Source organism: Triturus cristatus, chromosome 4_1 (genome assembly GCF_964204655.1).
Source record: "Triturus cristatus chromosome 4_1, aTriCri1.1, whole genome shotgun sequence".
Lineage (NCBI taxonomy): Eukaryota > Metazoa > Chordata > Amphibia > Caudata > Salamandridae > Triturus > Triturus cristatus.
In genome coordinates, this window is record NC_140585.1 from 920,434,816 (window position 1) to 920,454,996 (window position 20,181).

General features: G+C 49.0%; 1 protein-coding gene across 8 annotated transcripts in view; it reads right to left on the reverse strand.

Moving 5' to 3' along the window:
- The window catches only part of SBF1 (SET binding factor 1), a 1,208,265-nt gene that overhangs the window by 823,460 nt on the left and 364,624 nt on the right, over nt 1–20,181 (reverse strand). For all 8 annotated transcript variants that reach the window (XM_085653743.1, XM_085653740.1, XM_085653741.1 and 5 more), the window contains exons 7-8: nt 18,563–18,695; nt 17,033–17,141 (exon numbers count right to left, since the gene is read on the reverse strand). In XM_085653743.1, the coding sequence (XP_085509869.1) occupies nt 17,033–17,141; nt 18,563–18,695 (242 nt within the window). The remainder of the gene's footprint in view (nt 1–17,032; nt 17,142–18,562; nt 18,696–20,181) is intronic.

The window sequence follows — 20,181 nt, forward strand, 5'->3', positions numbered from 1 at the left end:
GAACTGTTGGAGTCTTCCCCCGACCGGAGTGGAATGGTCTGGGGGGAGTGGAGGCAAGTCACTGTTTAGTGGCTGGAGAGGTACGGGTGTTGGTATTGCCCCGACCTCGGCCCATGGTGTTGTTTCCCCTATATCCTCCTCTAAAATATCCTCTGTTAGGGGATGTTTGTGCGGAGGTTTTGAAAGTGGAAGAGGTGTCTGTTCCAACATTTTTGGAGGCTCCTCTATAGAAGGAGCGTCGAAAGGAGCCTCGTGGTTGTGGAGACTGTAATGCTCCCATTGATTTAGCAGTCTCGTTATCTTTTTTCATCTTCTCTAGTGCAGTATCTACTGCGGGCCCAAATAGCTGCTCTTGGTTGAATGGTTGACCAAGTATTGTTGTTTGTACTTCCAGCTTAAAGCCTGAAATACGTAGCCATGCATGGCGTCTAAGTAGTATGCTTGTGTTGACCGCCCTAGAAGCAGTGTCCGCGGCGTCTAGTGCACATTTGATTGATGCGTTAGATATGAGTTTTCCCTCTTGGATGAGGTCATTGGCCTGGGATTTGTACTGATCTGGCAGGTGTTGTAAAAGATCTTCTAACTGATCATAATGAGCCCTATCATATCGGGCTAATAGGGCTTGTGTGTTGGCAATACGCCAATGGTTAGCAGCTTGTGCTGCAACTCTTTTGCCCAAGGCCTCTAATAGCTTGGACTCTTTATCTGGGGGCGGTGTGTCTCTTGTTGTTTGGGAGTTAGCCCGCTTTCTTGCGTTTGAAACTACTAAAGAGTCTAGAGGGAGCTGTGCTTTAATGTACGCGGGATCTTGTGGGGCAGGTCTATATTTTTTTTTCAATTCAGGGGTTAAGAACCCTAGCTCTGACAGGGTCTTTAAAAACCTCTGTGGCGTGTTTTATGACTCCCTTAATCATGGGCAAGATCTGAACTGATTTTTGGGACTGTTCGAATGTGTCTAGAAGAAAGTCTTCTTCGGGTGTATCTGAGTGCATGGTGACGCCATGGAAAAGTGCCGCCCTGTTTATCAGCTGCCCAAACCCTAGGTGGTCATCTGGAGGGGAGGGTTTGGAGGGGTATGTAGTGGGATCAGGAATATCAGGTAAAGGGTAAGCCCAGTCATCTAAGGGTGCCGTATCCGGGAGTGTGAAAGGATCATTAGGATCATTAAGGTCATCCGGATCACCCCCTCCCCCTAAGTCATCATCATCATCCTGTGGAGGTGGTGTATGTGAAGGAGATGGTAGAGGAGAAGGAGATGGGGGCAGGGAGGTGGGATGAGAGGCGATATAGGAGAGGAAGGAGGAATGGGTGAGGTGGCGAAGTCCTTCTTCTTTATGGGAGCTGGAGGAGGTGTTGTGTCCAGCTTCCTTTTCTTGTATGGCACAGCGGTGACATGTCCGGTTTTTGGATTGATATAAATCCTTTTTTGCGTGGGATCAGGGCGAAAAAGTTCTTCATTGTCCGAAAGTGGCTTTGGTGCCGACTTTTTCGGTTCTGATCTATGTTTTGGATGATCGGTAGAGTCTTTTTGGACTTTTTTCGGTGCCGATGATGGTTTCGGTGCCGGTGGGGATTTCGGTGCCGAAGAACGTTTCGGTGCCGGTGGAGATTTCAGCCTCGATGGTTTCGGAGCCTGCTTCGGTGCCGAGAGGTGTTGAGTCTTCGGTGCCGAAGGTATTGTGGGCACAATAACATGTGGTTTGCTCGAGCCCGAGCCACCTGTAGGCTTATATTTCTGAAGACGATTTTCGGTCGCGAGTGGGGCCAGCTGGCGGAGTCTTGACCAATGCCTATTTTGGGGGGGTTGGGGTAGGGGCACTGGTACTCACTCGTTGCCCCGGAGTGATGAGGTCATCAGAATCGTCCGCTTCGGATACGATTTGGAGGTCTTCGGAATCGTCTTCCGGGACATCCTGGGCAAAGATGTCCTCTGGTTCTGGAGCTGGTCTGGCCATGATATGGAGCTGAGCTCTTCGGTCCCGGATGGTTTTCTTGGAGCGGAATGCGGCGCAGGCTGGACAGCTGGATTCGTTATGTTCCGGCGAGAGGCACAGGTTGCAGACCTCGTGGTGGTCACTGTGGGGGAACTTTGCGCTGCATTGGGGGCATTTTTTAAAAGGTGTCCTTTCCATGAGCCGTATCCGGAACCGGTCCGATTGGATTTCGACGTCGAGTTGTAAAGGTTTTTGGTTTCGAAAGCTGGATTTTCAGCCGGAGTGGAAAAGTTCATCCGAACCCAATGGCGGAAAAAAACAATCTGAGGATGGAGTGGATGCCCATGCGCACTGTTGTCCAGGGGAGGAGTCACCTATCTTGTGACCAAAAGGCTTCTTCCGAAGACAACAACCTGCAATCATCCGAGCCCAACACCAGATGGCGATCTTATCCTAAGTGTGTGATCTAAAGCTCATATGCCTCGAACATATACATATAATAATGTTTAGTGAAGAGGTGTGTGGAGGACTAGGTAGCTGGTACAGATGTTGATGGAAAGTTGTGCTAGGAAGGCCAGAGTTGCTTCCTTTTTCCTTGTGGAGTGCATCCTTGGTTTATCTATTAGCAGATTCCCTGCTTTTTGCACATTTGAACTGTATGCACTATTAATCGTACACTGGTCCTTTTAGATAGTGGAATGACCTCCTGTAAAGTTGCCATTTTAAAGTGCTGAATTTGTATGGACTTGTTTAGCTGCCTGAGGTCTAAATTCGGCCTGAAGGATTCGCACAGTTTTAGCAAAAAGAAGTATGATGAGTATACCCCTTTGTTGAGTTCGCTGAAGGGGACTTTTTCGATTGCTTGGTTTTCTCCTCTCTGGAGTGTGCCTTCTCCCATGCAGTTGTTAGAGGTTTGAGTAATTTATTGCAATGCCCACATTTTATTATATTCAGTATCCACTTTTCTGAGGCGAATGACCCCCATTCCTAGAGGAATCTCCTAATTCTGGTGTTAAGTGCTGGAGGCATGTGTAACTAAGTCACTTGGCTGTAGACCAGAGTATTTTGTGGTTTGTCCTATTCCCCTGCCTCTCCCACAAATGGGCTGGTATGGAGGGTACTGCCACTGAGATGGTGCGCCTTAAAGGCTGGTTAAAGGCTGATCGTTCTGGGGTTCCGTGTTGAATATCCTCTCGGTTCGGTGGCTTCTTGATTGATGGGGCCCCCGTTCTGAATTTGAAGTGCCCCCATTCCTTGGATTGTTTCCTTGTCTTTCTTTTTTTTTTTTTTGAAACCGTTTATTACAATCTCAAATAGTTACAAGTATGGGCCTACAACCGTCTGGCCGGCCGCTAGAGTAGCAGTAGCATATGACATACATACAGAAAAATCTCTTGGCGGTGCAAAAAGGGTAAATCAGGAGATATCAGTAGTGCAGGCCACATAACTCCAAACCAACAATACGGTTTCCTTTTGTCAAAACACAACAACACAAAAACAACCACACCCGCAAGGCAACCCGCAATCCCAAGTGACAGCACGCGCTCCTTAAGTGGGGAACCCCAACCAATCGCCAAACTCTGAAGAGGGGAATGAGAACAGATCAGGGACTGGGGAACCACGTGCCCATGGCTGGGGGAGGGGGTCGGCTAGGGGGACGGAGCTGGTGAAGCAGCCGGCAGCAGCGGCGGCTCGCAAATACCCCCGCGATAGGCGTTCCAGGGGCCCCAGATTTTCACCCACGCCCCAGGCTTACCCCTCGCAACATACACCACCTTTTCACGAAACATACACCAATCCATGTGTTCTTTCCAGGCCGACACCGCCGGAGGCCTCTGGGATCCCCACAATTGAGCAATGTCACGCTTAGCGATCATGTATCCCAGAGTCACCCACCGCGTCTGCGGAACCGAGTAGTCAGTTGGCTCCCACACATTCAGCAAGCATCTCCTCGCTTCAGGCAACAGCACGACACGCGTAACCACTCGCAGGACCTCATGCACACCACGCCAGAATCGCTCCACCTTTGGGCATTCCCACAGAATATGCAAGAAAGTTGCCAAAGCACCACAGCCACGCTTACACAGTCCATCCTCAGCTAAGCCCATACGTAGAAGCCTTGGCCCCGTCACATAGACCCGGTGGAGGATCTTAAGCTGGACGAAGCGAAGGCGAGCCGGGATGGCCACCTCCTTCGGAGAAGCCACCGCGGACATCCAGTCCTCGTCGTCCAACTCCAGCCCCTCGGCAACCCAGGCCTCGCGGAGGCCAGTCAGCAGGCCCGATCGGTCGTTAATCAGTTTTTTGTATATAAGGGAGATCGTGCTGTCTGGGACATGGCCATCCAGCACTCTGTCCTCCAGGGGGGAAGACTCCGGAATGGACGCGACATCCGGGAAGACGGAGCCCAGCGCGTGGCGGACTTGTAAGTACCGGAAGTACTCACTGCCTTGCAACTGAAACTCCGTCTGCAGCATCTCGAAAGTTTTGAATCCCCCCCTCGTCCAGAGATCTCCCACTGTGCTGATGCCGATCGTGTCCCATTTCTCGAAGCCCTTCGAGGTCCACAAGGAGCCCAACCTCGCCGATGCATATAGCGGTGACGCCCGGGTCAAACGGTCCTTCCACCCCATAGCTGCGTTAGCCGCGTGCCATACACGCACCATGACATGCGTCGGTCCCGTCAGGCGAGGGTCCGGCGCGCCAGAGTAAAGCGCCCGATTGTAGTCGCCACCGGGCAGGAGCATCTTGTCCATTTCAAATGCCGGGTTCAGGGCGGGCCCGTAAAGGCCATGATTAATCGCAGCTAGCTGGGAGGCCCAGTAATACCGTTTAATATCCGGGAGGGCAACCCCCCCATCGTACCACGGGAGCGTCAATTTAGCCAAGGCGATACGTGGCCTCCCGTCCCAGAACAGGCGACGCTGCAAACTCTCCACCTCTCGGAAGTAGCGCGCCGGAACCAAATCCATAGTGTTCTGGAGAGCGTACAGAAAGCGCGGCAACGACATCATTTTAAACAATGCCGCTCGGCCAAGCGGCGAAAGCGGCAGACGCCGCCAACGCACCACGTCCTCCTTCAAGCGCTGGAGGGGGGGCAGCAAATTCCGCTCGTAGCGGGCCTCCGGGTCCAGAGTAATATATATACCCAGGTACCGAAACCCCTGGGAGGCGATCTGGATCGGACAGTCCCGTGGTAGGACCGGAGCCTCCCCGGCAAGCACATATACACAGGATTTCGCCCAGTTGATGACGAGGCCTGAGTTGCGACCGAATGAGCGCAAAACATCAACTAGGACGATCAGTGATTTACGCGGGGAGGCGAGATATAGAAGGATATCATCAGCGTAGAGGGACACACGGTCCTCATGCTCGGGGGTCCAACGGAGACCACGGATGGAAGGGTGCCACCGCAGCCACTCCGCCAGGGGCTCCAGGGCCAGTGCAAACAGGAGAGGCGACAGGGGGCAGCCCTGTCGCGTACCCCGTCCCAGTGCGAATGGGGCCGAAACTCGTCCATTCACCACCACCTGCGCCAATGGGCCGGAATACAACAATTTGACCCAGCTGATGAAGCCCGGTCCGAAGCCAAACTTCGCCAGCATCGCCCAAATGTATGGCCACTCAAGCGTATCAAACGCCATGGTGGCATCCAAGGACGCCAAGATGGCCGGTTCCCGCACGAACGGGACACGCGCGAGCACCCCGTGCAAGCGTCGCAGATTAAGGGCCGTGTTACGATGGGGTATGAAGCCGGACTGGTCTTGGTGGACCAAGTCGCCCACCACGCCGACCAGCCGGTTGGCCAGCACCTTGGCGAGGATTTTGGGCTCCGCATTCAAGAGCGAGATAGGCCTATAGGATGTGACCCGCTCACGGGGTCTCCCCTCCTTGTGGATCACCACGATCGTGGCCAGACGCTGGTCCGGCGGAAGGGAACCCCGCGAGCAGGCCGCCAGGAACATCGCGCGCAGGTGGGGCGCCAGCACATCCGGTCGCAGCTTGTACAGCTCGATAGGAATGCCATTGGGGCCCATGGCCTTGCCAGATGCGACCGAGCGGATAGCAAGGGCAATTTCGTCCGAGGTGGGAGGAGCGTCCAGCGAATCCCTGTCCTCCACCGAAAGGGAGGGCAGCGCGATGTCCCGAAGCAGGGCATGGGAATCCTCCTCCGAGCAGGGAGAAACCGGGGAATATACCTCGCGGAAATAATCCGCGAAGCAGGAGACAATGGCGTCCGGCTCGGTGACACATACACCATCCATCCTCTCGATCAACGGAACCACACGACTCGCTCTCTCTTTTTTATCCAACCACGCTATCAATTTACCAGCCTTATCACCCACATCATACAGTCGCCCCTGTTGCTCTCTACTGAGGCCCCTGGCCGCCTCCGTGACGAGGGCCCTATAGGCCGCCTGCTTGAGGTGTAAAACATGCAATGTGGCATCCGTCACCCCGCTCCCCAGGGCACCCTCTAGTTCAGTAATTTCGGCCTCCACCCGGGTTACCTCCTCCCGCTCGCGCCTCCGTGCATGGGAGATAAAGGAGAGGGCCTCCCCCCTAAGAACTACCTTAAAAGCCTCCCAAAGGGAGATGGCAGAAGGGACAGACCCCACATTCTCCTCAAAGTACCGCTGCAAGGATTTGATCAATTCGGCTCGAATAGTGGGGTCGCGCAGGTACCAGGCATTAATTGGGGCCACCCTGCCCTCCCCCCTCGGGAAGACATCCAGATGCAGCAGTAGTGGGGAGTGATCTGAAATACCCCGCGCCAAATGGCGCACCTCTCCCACCCTCCCAGCATAGGCCGCAGGAACAAGGATATAATCAAGCCGCGAGAGGCTACCATGGGCACCCGAGTGGAAGGTGTATTGCAGCTGAGCGGGATGCTTTAGTCGCCAGCAATCCACCAATCCTAGTGTATCTAAGAGGCCGGACAGCCACGCCTGTGCCCGGGGGAGGTCCCTGGGGGGATGACGATCCATAGACCCCGAAGCCACCGCATTAAAGTCCCCCCCAACTACCAGAAGCCCATCCGGGAGGTCAAGGAGGAGGCGCCCCAGGTCCGCAAACGTGGTAGATTGCAACCCCGGCGGAACGTACACTGATACAAAAACGACCACTCTGCCCTCCATTCTACCCACCAAGCCAGTGTAACGTCCCCTCTCATCATGGCGCACCTCATCAATCTCCAATGGGAGCGAGTTCTTAATCATGATGCCCACCCCCCGCGAGCCCGAGGTGAAGCCCGAATGGGCCACCAAGCGATAGCCTCTCCGATTCATGGCATGAAAGGAATTACCTATAAGGTGTGTCTCCTGCAGGAAGATCACATCTGGTGAAATTCGTTTCAGATACTGCAGGACCACACCACGCTTAATCCTATCCCCCAGTCCATTAACGTTCCATGATAACACAGTCAGGTCCCTACCCCCCATCATACATGAAAGCCATCAATCGTCCCCCAAAGAGCATCTCAAAAACAACAATACAGTAAAGGGTTCGCCTTGCGGTGCAAACAAACAACACTCCACCCCCACCCACCCATCCCAACAGAACTCCCCCCTCCCTGCACCCCTGCATGAGCCCAGACAGCCCCCCCAAAGTGCAGTGTGCCTGTCGCCCCATAGATGAAAAACTAACTAGTCCCCCAGAGGAGGAGGGAAAGCCCCCAACGGACCCCGTACGACCTCCATAGGAGGGGAACATACACGATCAGTGAATGGTAACCAAAATGTTGTCCAGAGCAAGGCCTACTATTCACCCCTCAGTTCTGATCCGGAGCGCCCTCCCCGCCAACCGCACCCCCCCCACCCCCCCGGCCCCGATCCCCAGGCAGAGTATCCAACCAGTCCCCAGCCGCCTCGGGACGGTCAAAAAAATGCGTGCGACCATCCACCTCCACCCTCAGCTTAGCTGGAAAAAGCATTGAGTACTTAAGGTTCATGTCCCGTAGGCGACGTTTAACTCCGAGAAAACTCAGTCTCTGCTTTTGGACCGTCGGAGTAAAGTCAGGGTAGAAATTCACGTCCATATTATCAAGCTTGACCGGTCCCTGTAGCCTGGAAGTCTGCAAGATAGCGTCTCTGTCCCGAAAGTTAAAAATCCGGGCAATGAGAGGCCGCGGCGGAGCTCCGACCTTAGGTCTTCCTCCGGGGACCCTGTGAGCACGTTCCACCGCAAAAAGTTTACTCAGCCCCCGGGGCTGGAGATGGGTGAGGATCAGGTCTTCCACAAACAAATCTGCCGCCTCCTCCTCCTGTCCCTCCGGCACCCCGACAATACGAACGTTGTTCCTCCGGGCCCGACCCTCGGCGTCCTCCAATCGACGGTCCATCATGGCGCTCGCCTGGCCAAGCCGGTGCACCTCCTTTTGAAGGGCCGCCACGTCTGTAGTGAGACTTAAGGTGGTGTGGGCCAGGGAATCGACCCGGTCATTTGTTTTAGACAAGTCGGCTCTCACCAGGCCCACCTCCACCAGGGCCGAGTCTATCTTCTGCGCCAGAGTATCAAAGCGCTGGTCCACCGAGGCCTTCATTTCGGCAATGGTGCCCATGACGTCCCGGAGGGTCAGATCCGCGGGCTGAGCAGACGCCTCAGCCGGGCCCGCGGGGGATGTACGCTGTGCCTCTGGGGATCCCTTCTGGAGGGTGTAGCGGTCCATACTGTTTGACTGATGTGCCGGGCCGCGGCGGGTCGATTTCACCTTGGCCCGGTCGCCATCTTGCTTTGTGGACATGTCGCACTCCCAAAGTCGTGCCAATCTCCTCGAAAGGGCCGATAAACCAGTTCACGGGTTCCGGGGGGGGGGGTTGACCACTGCACCGCAGGACGACTCACAGCCGGCGGGTCAGCCGGGCACAGGGGCAAGGCCACACCACCGCACCCCGCTCCGCAACCCTACCTCGCTTGAGGGCAAGGAGGGCGCAAAAGCGAAAGTGAAAGCGCGGGGTACGCGAGTCGCCCAGCCCTGCCCGCCGTTGTTGTTCGCTTTGTCCCCGGATCGCCCCACAACTCCAATCCGGGGGGCCGGCGCGGAGAGGGCCGCAATCTTCGATCGGTGCTCCCACCAGTGTCCGGGGTCCGATTCGAAAACGGAAAACGGGTGCCGCCTCAGCTCGGGTACACAGACACAGTCCCCTCGTCAAAGACAGGATATAATCAGGATTAATTCAGGAGGTCGCGGAGGTCCTCGGGAGCTTCGCACCTACGCGGCCATCTTGGTTGCGCGCTAGGCTCCTCCTATGTCTTCCTTGTCTTTCTTAATTTGTGGTAAAGTCTCATCCACTGCTGGGCCAAAGAGGACACCACCTAAGAAGGACATGCTAATGTACAAGGCTTGTACCTCTGTCTTAAACCAGGAAACTCATACCCAGGCATGCTGCTCAGGGTTGTTCCAGTATATTTGCCTGCTGACTGTATCCACTGCGTCAAGGCCCAACTTGAGATAGGTATTGGCAATGTTTCATCCTCCTGAGCAAATGGCTGTGCTCTCTTTTTCTACTCCTTCAAAGATGTGTTAGCATGATTTGCTCAATTCCCTCTTGCTGCCGGTGACCATAGTGATTGAGGAGTACACTAGAGATAACAATCCTCCATTAAGTGGCTGCTGCCCTCCTTAACTTCTTGCCCACTATCTTCATCAGCTTACATTCTTTATCTGGTGAAGATCTACTTGATGTTGTGGCTTGTTCTCTCTTCCTGGCCCCGGTGAGGATGAATGAGTCTGCAGCTGCATTCCCCTCAATGTAGATAGGGTCCAATGAGGAGTTTCTGTACTTTCCCAACTCTGTAGTGGCTTCTCGAAATCTCCCTCACTTCTTTGGTCGAAAATGCTTGACAGGATTGATAGGTAGATGTTCCTCTTTTGATAGGGCACAAGTGTTTAGAGGCGGGAATACTATTCATTATTCTTCAAGGTGCACCTCATAGGTATCCACCGTTCTTTTCAAAAGAGTGTTGTAGCCTGCCAGGTCTTCTGATGGAGAAGGCAATGAAGCATATGTGCTCACACCTTCCTCTGGGGAATCAGCATCAAGTTCCTTTTATTAAACAATTAATTAAAATCATTACAATAGGTTCCCATGTTCTTCAACAAGAGCAAGATCAGTTTATGAACTGACACACAGCATCTAAAAAGCCATACATCAAAAACAGACAAAAAGGCCAACAATCAAAAAATTAAGAGAGCTAAAAAATAAATAAAAGGGCTAGCTTTGCCTATGGTGCAATATTTTAGCATCATATTAAATAAAGAGGCCAACCTTGAAGAATTAAAGTATGACCTCATAAAGACAAAGTGAAATATTCGCCTCCAGTAGAAGGATTTTTAGAAGCATGGTTAGTTAACAAAAAAGGTCCTATTTGCATAAAATTATTAAGTTTCCCCATAAAAACCATGAGAGCATTAGGACCATAGAATGGTCAGTTTACCTCTTCACTCGGTACCTAAAGTGTTAGCTTTACCTGAGATGTTCAATTAAGAGAGCCTGTACTAGTGAAGTTGTTATATAACCTCCTGAGGAACACGCAAGATATCAGATCATCTCATAGATATAAACATGCCAAACCATTTTCCCAATGCCGGCTTTACTTTAGTTTTAGGGTCCAGTTAATGTTCAATATGTGTTCCATACCCCTGCTCGGGGAGAGGTGGCATATTTGTATAGACTTGCGTCCTTCAGTGTCCACTCCATTTACAGGAGTTGCTTAAGAGGATTTGATACATTTCAAATAACGAGCCACTAGCTGCGATTATTTGCCTCTCAGGCATGCTAGCACAGGAACCTTGGTAGGTCCTGCCATTTAGGGTGCACTATATTGGGCACAACCAGAACTTTAAGGGGGGCAGCTTTTCACAAATGAAGAGATATATGGGACATGGATTCCTCTCCTTTCGCACAGAAGTGGCATTGGCTATTTGAACCCACAAAGTTCCTCCGGCCATACCAATAGGTTTTCAGGGGCACTAGCCCAATCTTAAACTCATCAACCGATTTTTCATCTTCTTGCCAAAGGGCAGTGATAGGTAGGTCAGAACTATGCCAGCTTGTCTGGGGGATGCTTATTACTTCCCAAATTACATGTTTCAGTGTATTATTCTTCGCCTACTTGGCTTTAAAACAGGAGGCCAAGAATTTTGCCTTCAATATCAGGTGCTGTGAAAACAGGCAAAATGCTAGCCAAATTTGGGCATGGGAGGTGCTGTCTAGCAGGGAAACTATTCTTCTGTGGCAAGTGGACTGCGCCCTGTCCAACCAATTTTTCAGCTTGTTGCTGTACAACTTTGCGCCATAGGCGATGGAGGGTAATAGTTTGCAGCCCATCACCTTTAGGAGGGGCCATAGGTCAGGATTCACCATTTACTTATGTAACTTGCGGAAAGCTTACGCTAGAGAATTTGCTGCCACCTGCTGGGCTTCAATGTGCAGTGGGATGAGCCCTCTACAGTCCAGCTATAGTCCCAGGTATTTGTTTTGTGTCAACAATTTCAACTGCACTCTCCTCAAACTACTCAATATGAACTGGAGTCTCCCACGACTACAGGGAAGATTCAAGCATGTAAATCTATGCAAGATCTAATGCTGGAGAAAGAAAGGTTTTCCATGTTTTTGTATAAATGAGAGGAGCAGTTATTAAGAGAATCTCTGTTCTCAATGACATGGATGCACTGTGAACACAAGCCCATTTCATGTAGGCAGATAAAGTTCAGGATTTTCTAAAGATATTACTAAATACACAATTCAGAATCTATATTTACAATGAGTTGACGCCTTTACACATGGTACATACGAAACAGTTAATTACAGCCTCTCATGTTAGTGGGTATACAATACACTGGGACAATGAAGAAAGGATTATTCATAAATGCACCTCTCAATGAAAAAAGGGTTGATAGAAATGGAAGCTTCTACCACTATGGACATCACAGATCAAGGAAGATAACTCATCATTATGAATGCAGCACCATGTTTAAAAGAACAACTGTGAGCAAGTGCCATCTTTCTTGCATGGTATGCCCCCACTTTTTGCTGAATTGCTGATGTACTTTGACTGAGTGTGCCCTGGGCTCCTGCCAAGGTGCTAGGTCTCCTCCCCCAGGATTGGCAGGCGAAGCTTCAAAGGCATGCCGCCTTTGTGAGCTTCTCCAGGTCACTTGCTGTACTCAGCAACTGGCCCCTACCGGTTCTGACCCCCACCCTGGCGGGAAGACTGGAGGGAAACCCCAAGGAAGGAAAGGGGGTGTGCCAGCCTCTGCAAACCCCACCCCTCAGGTGAGGGAGGTGAGGTGAATCACATCTCCGGGCTCTCACCATCTTGAAGATGGGGAGCCCTGCCCAATCAGGACTAGGCTACTGCCCCCCTCCCACAGGCGAGTGGCAGGATAGGGGGTTTTTACCCACTTCAGGGAAGGGACCTATTGGTCTGTGCCCTTTACCTACCTGTAACGCCCCTAAATTTAGTATTTAGGGTCCCCCTGAACCTTCCTTCCTCAGATCCAGATTCCGAAACAAGCAAGATGATCAAGAAACAAGAAGACCTGCCGTGCAGATGCTAACAAGAGGAAGACACCAACTGATTTGGCCCCAGCCCTACAGGCCTGCCGAGCCTTGAACCTGCTCCTGCTAAACCCCGGCGTCTCCAGTGGTCAGCAACCTCAAAAACCCCGGAGGACCTGACTGCCTTGTGAATCTACCTGGGACTCCCACGAGCAGTGGTACTGCTCAAAGCAAGTAAAAAGCCCCTGGCATAAGCCAGGAACCGCGACTCCTGCACACTCTGCACCCGCTAAGCCTGGCCTGTGCCGGGGTGGGCAAAGACCACAAGGACGTCCCCCCGGCGACTGTGACCCCGAATCCAGTACCCAAGGACCCACCTCGACGCTCCTGACGACGCCTGCAGCCTCAGAACCAGGGACCCCTCCAACCGCGACCAGCAGAGGGCAAGATTTCCCGACACCAAAAGTCACCACTGCACCCGGCGCCCTGCAGCCCCCTGTGCCTAACTCCTGGGTGCCTTCCTATCCTCCAACTTCCCAACTTACCTCCCCGAGCTTGCAGCCTTTGTTCGTCCTTGAGCTTCTCCATTGAAATCCATTGAGCGCCCGACGACTCAAAAGCACCCTGCACCCAGACGCCAGAGTGCCCCTGGGAGTGCAACCTCGGTCTTAATCTACTTCCCCATTTGCCCTGAGCAAGTGACCATGAGCCCAGCTCCCACAGACGCGTGGCCTGCTAGCCAGCAGCCACCAACCAAAGGCCCCCTGCCTCCCATAGGATAACATTGGGCCTAACTCACTCTTTACCCGGCTGCCCCTGTGCCGCTGAGGGTGTAACAACTGTACCTACCTGACCCTGGGAGACCCCTGAGTCTATGCCCAGAACCTTAACTCTGCCAGTCGAGTACTTACCCAAAAGCTGATAACTCACCTTTCTTCCATAGGGTAACATTGACTGGTTTCACTTGGAAATTCTTTTAAGTGTTGAGTTTTGAAACTTTAAAATATTCATCTAAAATCAGCCGAATAACGAGTATGAATTTACTCACCTGCCATCAGGAGAGATCCCAGTGCTGAATCTTGGTGCCCAGCACTGACCCTGCAAAGTAATTACAACCGTACTTCCCGCTAACTTGATTTTCCTCCATAGGATAACATTGCCTGGTTTTTGCCAGAAATTCTTCTTAAAAATCGCCTGTATAACAAAAACGCATTCTTTCAACTGTTTACAGGAGATGCCCCAGTGCTGGATCCAGGATCCAACACGGAGTTAGAAAAAGTAACCGTAACCCCACGTACCTGCTAAGTGAATTTCCTCCCATAGGATAACATTGGTGATTCTATGTGAAAAGGTTTCTAAAGTCTCAACTTTTAAAATACAACAATATTCCTTAAAAATCACAACTGTAACCAAAACGTTTTTACTCAACTGTTTACAGGAGATATCCCAGGACTGAATCTAGGATCCAGTCCTGTGGTGAGAAAAGTAATCAATTGCATTTAACTAGAAATTCCCATTGAGCTCAATGTAGAATTGTGTTTGAAATTGTGTTGCCTAATGCAACAACTGTATCTATTGCATTCAAAAGTCTATTGCCTATTGAAAGTATTTATCTAAAGCAGCTCATTCTGAGAAAGTATATTTTGATACCTATTGTTGGGTCTAAAATAAAATAACTATTTATTTTTAGGTCACGCACCTGCGTTGCACTGCGTAGCAGTGCTCGCGCAGGAGCGAGGCATTTTGTAGGTGAAAAACGGGGAATCTAAGCTGACTTAGAAATCACACACGCTCATGCGTGTGCGTTTCCTTTTCAGCTACCCCGTTGGCCTTAGCGTGCGTCTTTTAATGAAAGATTGCACGCTATTGGCCAAAGGCGGGCGCATTGCTCCGCCCACGGCCTATTGGTGTCTATTACGCGCTTGGTGCGCGTAATAGACACCAGTAGCCCATCACGTGGTTTCAGTTATCGTGCCCATACACGGGCGCGATAATTGAAATCACATGCTTGGCTGTGGCGCACGCGCACCATAACTCCTGCAGTGTATCAGTGGAACTGTAAAAAGCCTTTGAAACCCAAAGGCACCGACAATTAAAGCTTTAATAACACGTTCACAAGCTCCGCAAAAATAAAGCGCATTCTTTTTTTATAGGCTGCTGAAATTTGGAACCTGTGTCTTGACGTCAAGTGAGTGGCTCGTATTCTGTAGGTTAACTACAGTATACACATTTTCACATGTAAGGCAATATATTGTGGACCAGTTGCTAAAACAGCTTGCTTTAGTGTGGCATCCGCAGCCAGTTTCGTCATCTCACAGCACTGTAAATATGAGGTGTTCCCGTTTAGAGCATATTCTACTTGTCGACCTTGAAAGCGTAAAAGACTTGGTCCGCCTTGACAGAAATCTAACCCTGTGACCAGCAGACGACGCAAACATCTTAACAGCGAGCGTTTAACTCGCTGAGTTATGTTACCAGCTTGTGTTGTGGATGCTCACTTCGTGCTCAGGGTGCAGAATCCCACCCTTTGCCTGGGACGCGCACTTAGGCTGTCGTAAAACGCTAATTTCTGTGCTAATTTGGACAATCGGAAACAAATGCGCTTAGTTGCTTTTGTTTCATGTTATTATAGGTAACGGCTTAACAGTTGTAGTCGTACAATCGGGCCTTTTGTGCGGCCCTCCGCTTTTGATCGTCATCTGAGTGGTGATGTGCCAGGCACAAGCCTTCTTTTAATTGAATTTGCTCGTGTGGCAGTACAACTGTGAGGGCCGCATTAATTATAGCGTATATCTAGCGCCGTAGCGAAAAACGGGTGACATGACAGTAATTTGGAGATTGCGTGTGCAACGTGAAATTCGTGCGGAAGTGGCGGATGCGCTCCGCAGCGGCTTCACGTGACGCAGTGATACCTAACCGTGTGAAGATCTGTAACATTGGGAGGGTGTGAGCGTCAGATTTTCCAACAATCACGCTGGCATAGCGGGGCAACATACAGACATGGCAAGCAGGACACGAGGAAGCTTAAGGGGCAGTGGAAAGGGAGCGCAGTGTGGATTGTCAGGGGTACGTAAAACCCAATATTTTGTAAAATCGCCAACATTTTTGAAGAACTTGAAGATAGAGATGAGAGAAAGAGTGCATGTGTGTATGTTGTCTGTGTGTGCGTGTAAAAATCCCAGGTGAAATCCCACAGACACCATGCCCAACTGAACGCACATCTACCCAGCTATTTACTAGAGAATACATTTAATGGTGGAGGTGAGGGTGCAACACCACAACCCCCCAAAGCTATGCCCCCTAAAGATCTGTGCTGAGGACACTGACGGAATCAGACAGCAGCACAGTACGCACTTCGTAGACCATCATTCGTCAACCACTCGCCTTTGTGCTGTCTGGGAACTTTGCCGCCGACGGGGTGTCTCCTTATCAGTCGGGGGTCTAACCTGAATTACAGGAGTGTAGGTCATAGCGGTTCAGGTACTTTTATATATGTTTACATGTTGCCAGTGTTGCTTATTTTCCCACCCACTCACCACTTCTCCATGCTGCTGACACCCCTCTCCCCACCCTCACCATCATCCGCGCTTATTTACTAGATAGGGTAGGTAGCTTTCCTGGGCCATCGTTTTCCAGTCTTTACAACACCTATCTCCGTGACAAGGAGACAAATGCAAGTTCCTTCAGTGAGCTCTTCTGTACTCCGTCTGTAAATGTGCTGTACTTTTGAACCATATTTTCCCTGTATGGCTGGCTCCTCTGTGGTGCCGCTTGCTCATTTTGTTTGGTTGACACTTTATAAGCCTTGGAGACCCCCCTGTATTTCTTATCTCACTCCAGGCTGATCTCTCCTCCCCTTCCAAAGATAAACAATCTTGCCTCCAAGTGCACATGAACCATCTCTTTTCTGTCACATTCGTGATCTCTACAGTTTTCGTGCTCCATAATACTGCAGATATTATACTTCTCAAGATAATGTGGCTTGTAAACACCTACCCAAGGTTTTATCTGTGTGTTGTGTTTAATAGGGGTTCTCTGTTAACTTTCGCCTTTTCATCACTTTCACTTTTTCTATCCCACATCTCTTATCTCCCTCCCTATATTGCTTTTTCACTCTCTTGTCATCTTGCTCTCTCACTTGCTCGCTATTTGTTTGTCCACGCTGAGCATTTATAGTGCAATAGCTCTCGCATTATTAAAGGTTGAGCTATTGGTGTTGCATTATTTACCAATGCCAATAGTTCAAACTTTAATAATGTGAAACCTATTGCATTGCAAATGCTTGTTATACAAAACCATTAGCCTAGAGTTCAGTTCTTGAGTATGTGAAACCATTTGCTGACTGAGTGTGTACAACAAATGCTTTACACTGTCCTCTGATACTGCCTTACTGCACGACCAAGCTACCACTTTAGAGAGTAAGGTTATATCTAACTTTAGCCTCTGCCAAACCTCTGGGTACTGTGGACTCTGTGCACACTGTACCTATTTGGGAACAGTATATACAGAGCCACTTTCTTACAACAACAATCAAGCACACGTCCACTTTCTCTAGGGTGGCTTAAATGAAAGCAAGAAACAATAAAATGGTCTCACCAGTTCCTGAGTCTCCGTGTGAAAGAGGGAGCTTACACCTATGATGAAGGGCGTTGGCGTGCTGAGGACCTCGAGGAGCTGTGCAGGCAGAATGGGCACATATGTGAAGCTGAGGTAAGAAAAGAAGCTCTATTAATCGTTTACATAACACAAAATCACTGCAACACCTGCGCTCATGCACAACTGTTTTTACCCTGTGGTTGTAGGGTCACTGGCACAACATTTCCCAGGCACATTTTTATTTTTCACCCAGTGTTTGTAGAGGGGTTAGAAATCTCTGAAATACTCTTTCACAACTTCGTTTATATCCAGAACACTGCCTCAAACATGGGTCTCCACAGTGTTCCAGCTATATTTTAGCTTTGTACACCACAGACACTTGTTTCACTAATACTTCAGCGCGGGAAAGGTGTACTGTTGTCTCTGAATGTGTCTGAACTGCTTTCAAAGCACCAGATTTCCACTCTCACTACCTTAACTAAAATGGAATCATGCACTGAATGGAGTAAGGAGTGATATGGAACAGGTGTACTAGTGAGAGCCATATGGATGTACAACTAATTAATAGTTTTCATCCTGAAACCCCAAGCAACACATTTTAAATTTCTGGAAAGGTCAAATTGTATAATCTTATATTTTCCTCGTAGAATGGAGGGCACTTGTTTCTCACTTTCTCTCCTTTGCAGGCTACATTATACACACACAAAAAAACTTAACTCACCCTACTTAATATCTGAGAAGGGTGACAGCCTTTTAAGGGTCAAAGAGTTTAGCCTTCATTGGACTTCCAGCCAACTTTGTTACCCATGAAGGGCACTATTCTCAAATATCACCCAGCTGTCATTACTGAATGTTTCTCACTCAATACGGCTTTATTTGCCTAGTAGCTTGCCTAATTACTAAAAAGCATTAGTGAGCAAGGAACAGAAACAAGAAACCATGCCCTACAAGTTGTTGGGCTCCAACTTACCCGGGTACATCAACATCTATTACAGAGTTCTATGTTAAATGGGAGAAGACACACTGCACTATAAAAACTCGAATTAATTTAGAATTTTAAGATACACTAAAATACCTACATTTCAATTCATCTTAAAATCTAAAACATTTCGTTGTTCTCCTCCCCTCCGCCCCCGCCCCCCCCAACTGTACTCTAAAGTTTATATTATTTACTGCCACATTACTTCTTGGACATAATGTGGGATATTTCACATAAGCCATGCCATTTATAGGCAGGCATATTGTGTCGCCAGATGGCTACTTCTTAACACAGATATAGGTGATAAAAGCTTAAGGTAGACTTGTGGATGGTACAACACACAATATGTCTTTGTTTCTCATTTTTGAAGCTCCGCCTGTATGTTTACAACCTGTAGTACTAATAAAGCACTGGATGATTACAAACCTTGAACTGCAGAGCCTTACAGACACAGGAGTAAAAACAAGCGTTGGACAAGTGTCAAGTAGCTGAAAATCAAAACCCATTTTACAAACAAATACATCTGCACCCCCAAACCCTGAGATACTAACCTGTACTTTAGAGGGAATATGAGTGCCATCAGACCTCGACAAGCATCAGTCAGCCGCTGGTAACTCTTGGAAAGAAACAGGATCTTGTGTTCGGTGAGAGCAGCGCAAAAAAGGGATAGGACATTATGAATTCCTGAAAAAAGAAAAATAAATTGAAAAGGTAGACAATGTGGAATGATTGCAAAATAGATCATCCAACAGAAACATGGTAAAACGCAAACCCATCTAAAGGATTAGTTAAATGAAGAGCGTGGCAAAGATCAAAGGCATGGTTGGAGGTATAAAGAATAGGAGGAGAGGTTTATGGGGTATAGGGAAGAGACACAAGCAATAATGGCTAGCTACCGGATTATCTGTGTACAGCCTGTTAAAAGATGGCTTTCCTTTCATGCACTGGATTTGTGCAGATATCCTGTATTCTGTAACCACATTCTTTAACAATTCTTCCTCATTCACTTTAGAAGATCAACTCTATTAAAATATTATTTGGGTTCTCGAATTGTACCCAGTGAATTCCAATCTCCACACATGATCCATCCTCGTGGATGTAATCATTTAAAAAAAGTAACCTAACGTATACCCTCTACAATGCTACTGATAAATGACTAGTAGTTGCAATTGCTATTCAACCAAATCTGTACATAATAAGGTATTACTCTCTTCCCTGGTACAGTCACTGTACAAAGTTTTGCCTTTCATGTTTGGTAACAGGACACAAGTAACCCGGAAGAACTTATCCAGCTCATAGAAAATTAGCTGTTAAACTGTTATAATTGAAAAAGCTCCCCCGTTTTTTGGAGATTAAAATAGTATCAGAAACAGCCAGCCCTGTATCAGGATATGGACTTACAAAGTGATAACTCGCTCTTTCGGAAGTACAGTTTATTATGTGGATGTTTTCTTCCACAAGAGTTAATGAAATCAGAAATCATGTGTCATCACACAATGGGCTTTTAGGCTTAAGGTTTGTCCTGAGCAAACATCTGGGGTTCCTGCCTAAATTTATTTCTGAATAGCTTATCAATACATCAATTAATCTTACTAGTTACTTAATGGATGAACTGTATATATAAACTGAGGAGGCCAAGAGGTAGTTCACACGTCATAATGACAGGATTAATAAGGGATTAAGAAACTTTTGTCAGCGTAACAGTTCTGGTCATACAGGGACATACAGAATGTAACTTTTATTTTGCCCTACTATCAAAAGGCCAACTTTCGTTTTCTGGTTGTGCTGCAACACATTCTACAGAATAAAGCACATGCTGGAACTCTCTTAAGAAATATACCGACGCAGAAATTTGCAGTGCCGCTAAACAGAAGTCACTTTATACCTTTTCACAAACATTAATGCTAGAACAGAATGGGTCACATTTCAATCTTAAGCAGCGCAAGTACATTTTCAAAACCTCTTAAGGTATGAGCTGTGCAGTAGGGTAAAAAAGCAAACACACTAATGTAGGGTTTAAAAGTGTCTTCTGTTGAAAGATCATGGCAAGTGAAGAGGATTCTGGACTATGTCATACGTCACTCAGAGGTGTTCAGGTCCTGAGGATTGCAATTGCTATTCACGGTGCTTGCCCGGTACTGTCTACTCCCCTTAACAGAACAAGCAATAC